Here is a 12788-nt window from a genome sequence, read left to right on the forward strand (position 1 = left end):
TACCGTTCCAGATGAGCGGTACTACCGTGACACCCAGCGGTACTACCGCGTGTGCTTGCGGTACTACCGCAAGCACAGCAGTAGTCGTCAAATTTCTGTACAACCAAGATAACAAAGGGAAGCTCCAAAAAGCAAGGAAAGGAGGAACAAGTGTACGTGTTGATTCCACCCAAACCTTTCCGACGCGGACCCCCTCTTAATAGTACGGCTCTCCTACGACTCAAATCCACCAAAGAGAAACGTAGAACGACGCCGACTTCAATAGTCTCCGAGGGGCACCGAATCGTCTCATGCCTAGATATGAATAACCTGAGAAACTCAAGGCACACGATTAGTCCGCAAAAGCATTGTCATCAATCACCGAAACACCTGAGGGAAAAATATGCCCTTACAACTGCCGAAGAGGAGGTTGGCGTGATCAGATCGGGCCGCCGCCGGAGATAGAGCCCACGGGCGGCGCATGGAGATGATGAATGCGAGGTCGACAACACCGGGGTCGCCATCACCGCTCACTCCACTTCATCATGAAGGTGTCGTGGGACACGATGACATGGAGCACGCCACGACGCCGCCCACCGTCGATGTCGTCAAGCTGGCCACATGGAGGTCAGCGGCACAGAGATCGCCACCACCTCACGCCCACTTCATTACGATGGTGTCACGAAAGATGATGAACAGGGCCACGGTGAACAGGATCATCGCGAAGGAGACACAGGCATACAGGTTTTGCACCACGCACTTGGACGAGACTCGCCTCTCCCTTCCTGGCGTACAGATCTTTTTCTGAACTAGAGCTCGCCAATGACGCAGCCCGAAACCGGCCTTCATGTCCTTGGTACACTCATCCTTGATGAACAGTTCATGAAGTTCAGGTCGCGACGCACAGGTCCTTGACGCACAGATTGCAACGAACAGAGCCACGGGGGACAGGTTCACTGCGATAGAGACTCTAACGTATAGGTTTTGTGCCACGTTCTTGGAGGAGGCAGTGTGGCAGAACCAGAGCTCGTTGACGATGCGGCCCGAGACTCGCCTTTTCCTTCATGGCGTACATATCTTTGTCTGAACTGGAGTTTGCGACGATGCAGTCAAAGACCGATTCCCTCCTTCGAGAGGCGTACCCAGCATGGCGGACAGTGTTGGGGAACGTAGCAGAAATTCAAAAATTTTCCTACGTAACACCAAGATCTATCTATGGAGAGACCAGCAACGAGTAGAAAGGGGAGTGCATCTACATACCCTTGTAGATCGCTAAGCAGAAGCGTTCAAGTGAACGGGGTTGATGGAGTCGTACTCGTCGTGATTCAGATCACCGATGATCCTAGTGCCGAACGGAAGGCACCTCCGCGTTCAACACACGTACAGCTCGATGATGTCTCCCACGCCTTGATCCAGCAAGGAGAGAGGGAGAGGTTGAGGAAGACTCCATCCAGCAGCAGCACAACGGCGTGGTGGTGATGGAGGAGCGTGGCAATCCTGCAGGGCTTCGCCAAGCACCTACGGGAGAGGAGGAGGTGTCACGGGAGGGAGGGAGGCGCCAAGGGCTCAGGTATGGATGCCCTCCCTCCCCTCCACTATATATAGGGGCAGGGGAGAGGGGGGAGGCGCAGCCTTGCCCCTTCCTCCAAGGAAGGGGTGCGTCTAAGAGGGGGGGAGGAGTCCATCCTCCCCAAGGCACCTCGGAGGTGCCTTCCCCCTTTAGGACTCTCCCCTTTTTCCTATATCTTGGCGCATGGGCCTCTAGGGGCTGGTGCCCTTGGCCCATGTAGGCCAAGGCGCACCCCCTACAGCCCATGTGGCCCCCCGGGCAGGTGGCCCCACCCGGTGGGCCCCCGGGACCCTTCCGGTGGTCCCGGTACAATACCGATGACCCCGAAACTTGTCCCGATGGCCGAAACAGGACTTCCTATATATAAATCTTTACCTCCGGACCATTCCGGAACTCCTCGTGACGTCCGGGATCTCATCCGGGACTCCGAACAACATTCGGTAACCACATACAAACTTCCTTTATAACCCTAGCGTCATCGAACCTTAAGTGTGTAGACCCTGCGGGTTCGGGAGACATGTAGTCATGACCGAGATGTTCTCCGGTCAATAACCAACAGCGGGATCTGGATATCCATGTTGGCTCCCACATGTTCCACGATGATCTCATCGGATGAACCACGATGTCAAGGACTCAATCAATCCCGTATACAATTCCCTTTGTCTAGCGGTATGGTACTTGCCCGAGATTCGATCGTCGGTATACCGATACCTTGTTCAATCTCGTTACCGGCAAGTCTCTTTACTCGTTCCGTAACACATCATCCCGTGATCAACCCCTTGGTCACATTGTGCACATTATGATGATGTCCTACCGAGTGGGCCCAGAGATTCCTCTCCGTTTACACGGAGTGACAAAATCCCAATCTCGATTCGTGCCAACCCAACAGACACTTTCAGAGATACCCGTAGTGTACCTTTATAGCCACCCAGTTACGTTGTGACGTTTGGCACACCCAAAGCACTCCTACGGTATCCGGGAGTTGCACAATCTCATGGTCTAAGGAAATGATACTTGACATTAGAAAAGCTTTAGCATACGAACTACATGATCTTGTGCTAGGCTTAGGATTGGGTCTTGTCCATCACATCATTCTCCTAATGATGTGATCCCGTTATCAACGACATCCAATGTCCATGGTCAGGAAACCGTAACCATCTATTGATTAACGAGCTAGTCAACTAGAGGCTTACTAGGGACATGGTGTTGTCTATGTATCCACACATGTATCTGAGTTTCCTATCAATACAATTCTAGCATGGATAATAAACGATTATCATGAACAAGGAAATATAATAATAATCAATTTATTATTGCCTCTAGGGCATATTTCCAACAGTCTCCCACTTGCACTAGAGTCAATAATCTAGTTCACATCGATATGTGATTAACACTCAAGGTCACATCCCCATGTGACTAACACCCAAAGAGTTTACTAGAGTCAATAATCTAGTTCACATTTACCATGTGATTAACACTCGATGAGTTCTGGGTTTGATCATGTTATGCTTGTGAGAGAGGTTATAGTCAACGGGTCTGAACCTTTCAGATCCGTGTGTGCTTTACAAATCTCTATGTCATCTCCTAGATGCAGCTACCACGTTCTATTTGGAGCTATTCCAAATAACTGTTCTACTTGGAGCTATTCTAAATTGTTGCTCCATTATATGTATCCGGTATCTCTACTCAGAGCTATCCGGATAGGTGTTAAGCTTGCATCGACGTAACCCTTTACGATGAACCCCTTTACCACCTCCAGAATCGAGAAAATTCCTTAGTCCACTAGTTACTAAGGATAACTTTGACCGTTGTCCTGTGATCCATTCTTGGATCACTCTTGTACCCCTTGACTGACTCATGGTAAAGCACACTTCAGGTGCGGTACACAGCATAGCATACTGTAGAGCCTATGTCTTAAGCATAGGGGACGACCTTCGTTCCTTTCTCTCTATTCTGCCATGGTCGAGCTTTAAGTCTTAACTTCATACCTTACAACTCAGGCAAGAACTCCTTCTTTGACTGATCCATCTTGAACACCTTCAAGATCACGTCAAGGCATGTGCTCATTTGAAAGTACTATTAAGCGTTTTGATCTATCCTTATAGATCTTGATGCTCAATGTTCAAGTAGCTTAATCCAGGTTTTCCATTGAAAACACTTTCCAAATAACCATATATGCTTTCTAGAAATTCTACGTCATTTCTGATTAACAACATGTCAACAACATATATTCATCAGAAATTCTATAGTGCTCCCACTCACTTCTTTGGAAATACAAGTTTCTCATAAACTTTGTATACACCCAAAATCTTTGATCATCATCAAAGCATACATTCCAACTCCGAGATGCTCACTCCAGTCCTCAGAAGGATTGCTGGAGCTTTGCATACTTATTAGCATATTTCAGGATAGACAAAACCTTCCGGTTGTATCACATACAACCTTTCCTCAAAAATCGTCGAGGAAACAATGTTTTGACATCCTATCTGCAAGATTTCATAAATAATGCAGTAATTGCTAATATAATTCCAACAGACTCTTAGCATCGCTACGAGTGAGAAAGTCTCATCGTAGTCAACTCCTTGAACTTGTCGAAAAACATCTTAACGACAAGTCGAGCTTTCTCAATGGTGACACTTACCATCATTGTCTGTCTTCCTTTCAAAATCCATATGTACCTAACAGCCTTACGACCATCAAGTAGTTCTTCCAAAGTCTACACTTTGTTTTCATACATGGATCCTCTCTCGGGTTTTATGGCCTTGAGCCATTTATCGGAATCCGGGCCCACCATCGCTTCTCCATAGCTCGTAGGTTCATTGTTGTCTAGCAACATGACTTCCAAGACAGGATTACGTACCACTCTGAAGTAGTACGCATCCTTGTCATCCCACGAGGTTTGGTAGTGACTCGATCCGAAGTTTCATGATCACTATCATAAGCTTCCACTTCAGTTGGTGTACGTGCCACAGGAACAACTTCCTGTGCCCTGCTACACACTTGTTGAAGTGACGGTTCAATAACCTCATCAAGTCTCCACCATCCTCCCACTCAACTTTTCGAGAGAAACCTTTCCTCGAAAAAGGACCCGATTCAAGAAACAATCCCTATTGCTTTCGGATCTGAATTAGGAGGTATACCCAACTGTTTTTGGGTGTCCTATGAAGATGCATTTTATCTGCTTTGGGTTCGAGCTTATCAACCTGAAACCTTTTCACATAAGCGTCGCAGCCCCAAACTTTCAAGAAACGGCAACTTAGGTTTCTCCAAACCATAGTTCATACGGTGTCGTCTCAAGGAAATTATGTGGTGCCCTATTTAAAGTGAATGTGGTTGTCTCTAATGCCTAACCCATGAACGATAGTGGTAACTCGATAAGAGACATCATGGTATGCACCATATCCAATAGGGTGCAACTATGACGTTTGGACACACCATCACACTATGGTGTTCCAGGCTGTATCAGTTGTGAAACAATTTCCACAATGTCTTAATTCTGTGCCAAACTCATGATTCAGATATTCATCTCTATGATCATATCATAGATCTTTTATCCTCTTGTCACGACGATCTTTCAACTTCACACTGAAATTACTTGAACCTTTCAATAATTCAGACTCGTGATTCATCAAGTAAATATACTCAACATCTACTTGAATCATCTGTGAAGTAAGAACATAACGATATTCACTGCATGCCTCAGCACTCATTGGATTGCACACATCAAAATGTGTTACTTCCAACAAGTTGCTATCTTGTTCCATCTTACTGAAAACGAGGCTTTTCAGTCATCTTGCCCATGTGGTATGATTTGCATGTCCCAAGTGATTCAAAATCAAGTGAGTCAAAACGGTCCATTTGCATGGAGTTTCTTCATGCATATACACCAATAGACATGGTTCGCATGTCTCAAACTTTTCAAAAATGAGTGAGCCCAAAGATCCATCAATATGGAGCTTCTTCATGCGTTTTATACCGATATGACTTACGTGGCAGTGCCACAAGTAGGTGGTACTATCATTACTATCTTTTGGCATGAACATGTGTATCACTGTGATCGAGATTTAATAAACCATTCATTTTAGGTGTAAGACCATTGAAGGTATTATTCAAATAAACAGAGTAACCATTATTCTCCTTAAATGAATAACTGTATTGCGATAGACGTAATCCAATCATGTCTATGCTCAACGCAAACACCAAATAACAATTATTTAGGTTTAACACCAATCTCTTTGGTAGAGGGAGCGTGCGATGCTTGATCATATCAAGCTTGGAAAAACTTCCAACACATATCGTCAGCTCACCTTTAGCTAGTCTCCGTTTATTCCGTAGCCTTTTGTTTCGAGTTACTAACACTTAGCAACCGAACCGGTATCTAATACCCTGGTGCTACTAGGAGTACTAGCAAAGTACACATTAACACAATGTATATCCAATATACTTCTATCGACCTTGCCAGCCTTATCATCTACCAAGTATCTAGGGTAATTCTGCTCCAGTGGTTGTTCCCCTTATTACAGAAGCACTTAGTCTCGGGTTTGGGTTCAACCTTGGGTTTCTTCACTAGAGCAGCAGCTGAATTGCCGTTTCATGAAGTATCCCTTCTTGCCCTTGCCCTTCTTGAAACTAGTGGTTTCACAACCATCAACAATTGATGCTCCTTCTTGATTTCTACTTTCGCGGTGTCAAACATCACGAATATTTCAAGGATCATCATATCTATCCCTGATATGTTATAGTTCATCACGAAGCTCTAGCAGCTTGGTGGCAATGACTTTGGGGAAACATCACTATCTCATCTGGAAGATCAACTCCCACTCGATTCAAGTGATTGTTGCACTCAGACAATCTGGGCACAAGCTCAACGATTGAGCTTTTCTCCCTTAGTTTGCAGGCTAAGAAAATCATCGGAGGTCTTATACCTCTTGACATGGGCACGAGCCTGAAATCCCAATTTCAGCCCTTGAAACATCTCATATGTTCCGCGACGTTTCGAAAACGTCTTTAGTGCCTCAACTCTAAACCATTTAACTGAACTATCACATAGTTATCAAGACGTGTATGTCCGATGTTCACAACATCCACAAACGACGTTTTGGGGTTCAGCACACTGAGCGGTGCATTAAGGACATAAGCCTTCTATGAAGCAATGAGGACAATCCTCAGTTTACGGACTTAGTCCGCATAATTGCTACTATCAACTTTCAACTAATTTTTCTCTAGGAACATATCTAAACAGTAGAACTATAGCGTGAGCTACGACATAATTTGCAAAAACCTTTTGACTATGTTCAGGATAATTAAGTTCATCTTATGAACTCCCACTCAGATAGACATCCCTCTAGTCATCTAAGTGATTACATGATCCGAGTCAAACTAGGCCGTGTCCGATCATCACGTGAGACGGACTAGTCATCATCGGTGAACATCTTCATGTTGATCGTATCTTCTATATGACTCATGTTCGACCTTTCGGTCTCCGTGTTCCGAGGCCATGTCTGTACATGCTAGGCTCGTCAAGTTAACCCTAAGTGTTTCGCGTGTGTAAATCTGTCTTACACCCGTTGTATGTGAACGTTAGAATCTAACACCCGATCATCACGTGGTGCTTCGAAACATGAACTGTCGCAACGGTGCACAGTTAGGGGAGAACACTTCTTGAAATTGTTGTAAGGGATCATCTTATTTACTACCGTCGTTCTAAGCAAATAAGATGTATAAACATGATAAACATCACATGCAATCAAATAGTGACATGATATGGCCATCATCACTTTGCTCCTTTTGATCTCCATCTTCGGGGCTCCATGATCATCATCGTCACCGGCATGACACCATGATCTCCATCATCGTGTCTTCATGAAGTTGCCTCGCCAACTATTACTTCTACTACTATGGCTAACGGTTAGCAATAAAGTAAAGTAATTACATGACGTTTAAGTTGACACGCAGGTCACAAATAAATAAAGACAACTCCTATGGCTCCTGCCGGTTGTCATACTCATCGACATGCAAGTCGTGATTCCTATTACAAGAACATGATCAATCTCATACATCACATATATCATTCATCACATCCTTTTTGGCCATATCACATCACATAGCATACCCTGCAAAAACAAGTTAGACGTCCTCTAATTGTTGTTTGCATGTTTTACGTGGCTGCTATGGGTTTCTAGCAAGAACGTTTCTTACCTACGCATGAACCACAACGTGATATGCCAATTGCTATTTACCCTTCATAAGGACCCTTTTCATCGAATCCGATCCGACTAAAGTGGGAGAGACAGACACCCGCCAGCCACCTTATGCAACTAGTGCATGTTTGTCGGTGGAACCGGTCTCACGTAAGCGTACGTGTAAGGTTGGTCCGGGCCGCTTCATCCCACGATGCCGCCGAATCAAGATAAGACTAGTAACGGCAAGCATATTGAACAATATCGACGCCCACAACTACTTTGTGTTCTACTCGTGCAAAGAATCTACGCAATAGACCTAGCTCATGATGCCACTGTTGGGGAACGTAGCAGAAATTCAAAAAATTTCCTACGTAACACCAAGATCTATCTATGGAGAGACCAGCAACGAGTAGAAAGGGGAGTGCATCTACATACCCTTGTAGATCGCTAAGCGGAAGCGTTCAAGTGAACGGGGTTGATGGAGTCGTACTCGTCGTGATTCAGATCACCGATGATCCTAGTGCCGAACGGAAGGCACCTCCGCGTTCAACACACGTACAGCTCGATGATGTCTCCCATGCCTTGATCCAGCAAGGAGAGAGGGAGAGGTTGAGGAAGACTCCATCCAGCAGCAGCACAACGGCGTGGTGGTGATGCAGGAGCGTGGCAATCCTGCAGGGCTTCGCCAAGCACCTACGGGAGAGGAGGAGGTGTCACGGGAGGGAGGGAGGCGCCAAGGGCTCAGGTATGGATGCCCTCCCTCCCCTCCACTATATATAGGGGCAGGGGAGAGGGGGGAGGCGCAGCCTTGCCCCTTCCTACAAGGAAGGGGTGCGGCTAAGAGGGGGGAGGAGTCCATCCTCCCCAAGGCACCTCGGAGGTGCCTTCCCCCTTTAGGACTCTCCCTTTTTCCTATTCTTGGCGCATGGCCTCTAGGGGCTGGTGCCCTTGGCCCATGTAGGCCAAGGCGCACCCCTACAGCCCATGTGGCCCCCCGGGCAGGTGGCCCCACCCGGTGGGCCCCCGGGACCCTTCCGGTGGTCCCGGTACAATACCGATGACCCCGAAACTTGTCCCAATGGCCGAAACAGGACTTCCTATATATAAATCTTTACCTCCGGACCATTCCGGAACTCCTCGTGACGTCCGGGATCTCATCCGGGACTCCGAACAACATTCGGTAACCACATACAAACTTCCTTTATAACCCTAGCGTCATCGAACCTTAAGTGTGTAGACCCTGCGGGTTCGGGAGACATGTAGTCATGACCGAGATGTTCTCCGGTCAATAACCAACAGCGGGATCTGGATACCCATGTTGGCTCCCACATGTTCCACGATGATCTCATCGGATGAACCACGATGTCAAGGACTCAATCAATCCCGTATACAATTCCCTTTGTCTAGCGGTATGGTACTTGCCCGAGATTCGATCGTCGGTATACCGATACCTTGTTCAATCTCGTTACCGGCAAGTCTCTTTACTCGTTCCGTAACACATCATCCCGTGATCAACCCCTTGGTCACATTGTGCACATTATGATGATGTCCTACCGAGTGGGCCCAGAGATTCCTCTCCGTTTACACGGAGTGACAAAATCCCAATCTCGATTCGTGCCAACCCAACAGACACTTTCAGAGATACCCGTAGTGTACCTTTATAGCCACCCAGTTACGTTGTGACGTTTGGCACACCCAAAGCACTCCTACGGTATCCGGGAGTTGCACAATCTCATGGTCTAAGGAAATGATACTTGACATTAGAAAAGCTTTAGCATACGAACTACATGATCTTGTGCTAGGCTTAGGATTGGGTCTTGTCCATCACATCATTCTCCCAATGATGTGATCCCGTTATCAACGACATCCAATGTCCATGGTCAGGAAACCGTAACCATCTATTGATTAACGAGCTAGTCAACTAGAGGCTTACTAGGGACATGGTGTTGTCTATGTATCCACACATGTATCTGAGTTTCCTATCAATACAATTCTAGCATGGATAATAAATGATTATCATGAACAAGAAAATATAATAATAATCAATTTATTATTGCCTCTAGGGCATATTTCCAACAGACAGGTCCATGGCATCGCCGACACACAGGTCACTCCTTCGCGTAGCACCACCCCAAGGCGATGAGGCCTCTGCGACATCACCTTCCACGGCCCCATGAGGCGGCGCCTTTGCCTTGGCGGACCGCCAAATACATGACGTCTAGCAAAGATGAGGCGCCAACCACCCCGGCCACGCCAATGTGAGCGTGCGCCAGTTTATACACTGACGCTGGTCTTCCTAAACCGTTACTCCTGCAAGGAGCAGCCCCCTGCACACCCCGATGAAGCAACCGGTCGTCGAGAAGTCCGAACCGAGCGCGAATCATGCCACCCTGACAACAAATACTCCAACGCCGCCAAGACCAACGAGGCACGACGGCGAGGGCGGCGTGGCCACCGCAAAGGCCACGCTACTTGCGGCGCGTGTACCGGCGAGGACACGGGCTCTGCCGCCGCCCACACACACCACCACCATCATGCATGGAGAACGTGAAGCGAAGACGACGAAGACGACCACACGGCTTAATCGGAGGTATCCCGCGGAGCAACCCGCAGGAGTAATTAACCGGGAGCCTTCCGAGGCCCCGGGAACCAGGAGACCGCAATCGCCACAGTCAGGCTGGCCGCGCTAGTAGGCCACAGAGCGCATTTGTTTTCCTTATGAGATCTTGTAATTTTATTTCTCCATTGAGATTAATGAAATACTTGTTTCTCATACCTTTTTCTTTGTGTACAACGGTACACTGGCACGTCCGCATATTTACTTTTCCCTTTCCCGACGCAAGAGAGAAATACGCTCCCCTTCCCTTCTCTCAGAGTCCCTAGATATTTTTCTCGTGTCAAATATGGGTGGCCCGTCCGGGCGTATGAGGTGGGTTTGAGGCGCCTGGTTGTAGATGCTCTTAGAGCCATAACTACTGTTTGTACAATATCAATCACTTTACACATATTATCTTGCTTAGAATTAATCGGCTTCACATCCTTGCCCAACATCCTCCTTAAGTTCATTTGTTTCTCCGTTGTGGGCAGCAAAATATGCTTTCATAGCTAACAGATCTGCTACTTCTGCCTCATCGATGACAGACTTGGTTAAGTCCCATCTTGTATCACTGACTCCGAGAGGAATTTTACTGTCGTAGCACGGTAACCCGAACAGAGGAGTGATACATGTCGCCGCCGTAGAAGACTCCTCTAATTGCAGCATCACTCGCCATTGTTCCTGGGATTTTACCCCGAAACAAAGTGTTTTGGTAACCAGAACACGAACAGGAGCTGCCGCCGGATGATTTCTACCGCCGCCAACGCCGCCCGATGGTCACCATCGTTAACGCCACCCAAAAACACCGCTGCCAGAAATCGCTGCCGCCGCCGCCCAACACCGAATTAAGGGAGAGGTGGGTGGGATGATCCACAGTGAGACACACATCTCAAGCTGCCGAGGAAAGCATGTGCTATGATTACCAATTGTCTTGTCTGAAGCATGGAATCTGGGGATCGAGGGAGCTCGCTAGGGTTTCGATGTGGATCTTGGCTAAGATTATACACTGCGAATATCCATGTCTACTATAAGATGAATGTTTTTAAGTGTATAATTGAGTTCAACTCGGCAGAATAGATGATGGTACAAGCGCTGTGCACCAGCTCTTATATAGCCCGACAATGGTATGAAAGTAAACAGTACAGGCAATAATGAAACGGTACAGTAACACGCGAGCACAGGAGCCATTGGATCCTCATAGCCCAGATGCTTCATAACCGTTGGATAACTGAACTTGGATAGAGTCATGTAACAGGTTCAGAACCCTGACATCCGATTCCGGCCACGACTCCGGTATATGGGATTTCTGGACTGCTCGTCCGAGTCGAGTTCGGCTCCCACTTGTTTCAACCGCCATGACCCTTGAGCTATATAAGCAGGCCCCGGTTCCGCTCTAGGAGCACAGCCTGCGACGTTCTCGCACTCAATCAAATTACTCATCAGCGTCCAAGTTCGTCCGCTGGTGTACGCGCAGCTAGAGTAGACATGGCCACCGCCGTGAACGAGCACGTCCTGCTCAGCCATCCCGACAAGCTGGTCCTGCTCGCCGAGATCCCGGCCGCAGACTCGTGCGGCTCGTCGTCACGTTCCGGCTGCTCGTCGAGCAATGCAGCGACTACGGCGGCGGTCCCGTGGACGTCGACACGATGGAGGACGTGTCCTGCCGCGTGCCGCTCCGCGACCTGGGCCGCCGGGGCGCCGCGGACCGGGTGTTCACAGACCTCGTGGCCAGGCTCGACAACCCGATGATACGCCCGGAGGTCGCGATGGAGGCCAGGAGGGCGGCGGAGCGCGTCGGGGCGAGACGCGGCGCGCTCGACGAGCTCGGCGGCATGGAGTTCCGCCTCCGCGTGGTGTTCGTCGACGATGACGCGTCCGAGGAGCAGGCAGCGTCGGACGACGACGACGATGAGAGCGGGAGCGACATGGAGTTCGGGGAATTCGACCTGAGCGGCGCGCGGAGCCTGCACGGCGAGCGGGCCGTCGCCGCGTACGAGGACGACGACGATGACGAGGACGGCTGCGGCGCCCAGTTCACGGTGCGCCAGTACCGCGGCGCCCGCGCGGGGGAGGGAGCGAACCTGCTGCTGTCGGGCTTCGAGGCGCGCTCGGACGGCCCCGAGCTGACCGAGCAGCACGAGCTGACGTCGCATGACATGCACCGCCTCGTGCACCTGGCGCTGGAAGGGGGCGCGAGCATGGAGGACGACGAGGCCTACCAGCGAGCGCTGGCCGGCGGCACGGCCGTGTCCCGGGCGTCGCGCGCCGCCATGGTCGACCAGGCGCTGCAGTCCGCGAGCCAGCAGCAGCAATCCAAGTCACCGAGCCCGATCTTTCCGATGCGTTCCGGATTCTGATGCCTGCCGGATTGCAACAAACTTTCCTTTTTACGCGTCTTTTGGTTGGAAACCCCCACCGTGTAAAGTTGGAATACTCTTTTCTTTTTGGTCAAGTTGTAATT

General features: G+C 48.8%; 1 protein-coding gene across 1 annotated transcript; it reads left to right on the top strand.

The window, feature by feature from the left end:
- The first annotated feature begins 11100 nt into the window (after positions 1 to 11100).
- Positions 11101 to 12690, top strand: LOC123077874 (uncharacterized). The gene is made up of 3 exons (XM_044500227.1): positions 11101 to 11183; positions 11400 to 11451; positions 11806 to 12690. The coding sequence occupies exons 1-3, from the start codon at positions 11101 to 11103 to the stop codon at positions 12682 to 12684; spliced, it is 1014 nt and encodes a 337-aa protein (XP_044356162.1). The 3' UTR covers positions 12685 to 12690.
- The last annotated feature ends 98 nt before the right edge of the window (positions 12691 to 12788 follow it).

Source organism: Triticum aestivum, chromosome 1B (genome assembly GCF_018294505.1).
Source record: "Triticum aestivum cultivar Chinese Spring chromosome 1B, IWGSC CS RefSeq v2.1, whole genome shotgun sequence".
NCBI classification, from domain to species: domain Eukaryota; kingdom Viridiplantae; phylum Streptophyta; class Magnoliopsida; order Poales; family Poaceae; genus Triticum; species Triticum aestivum.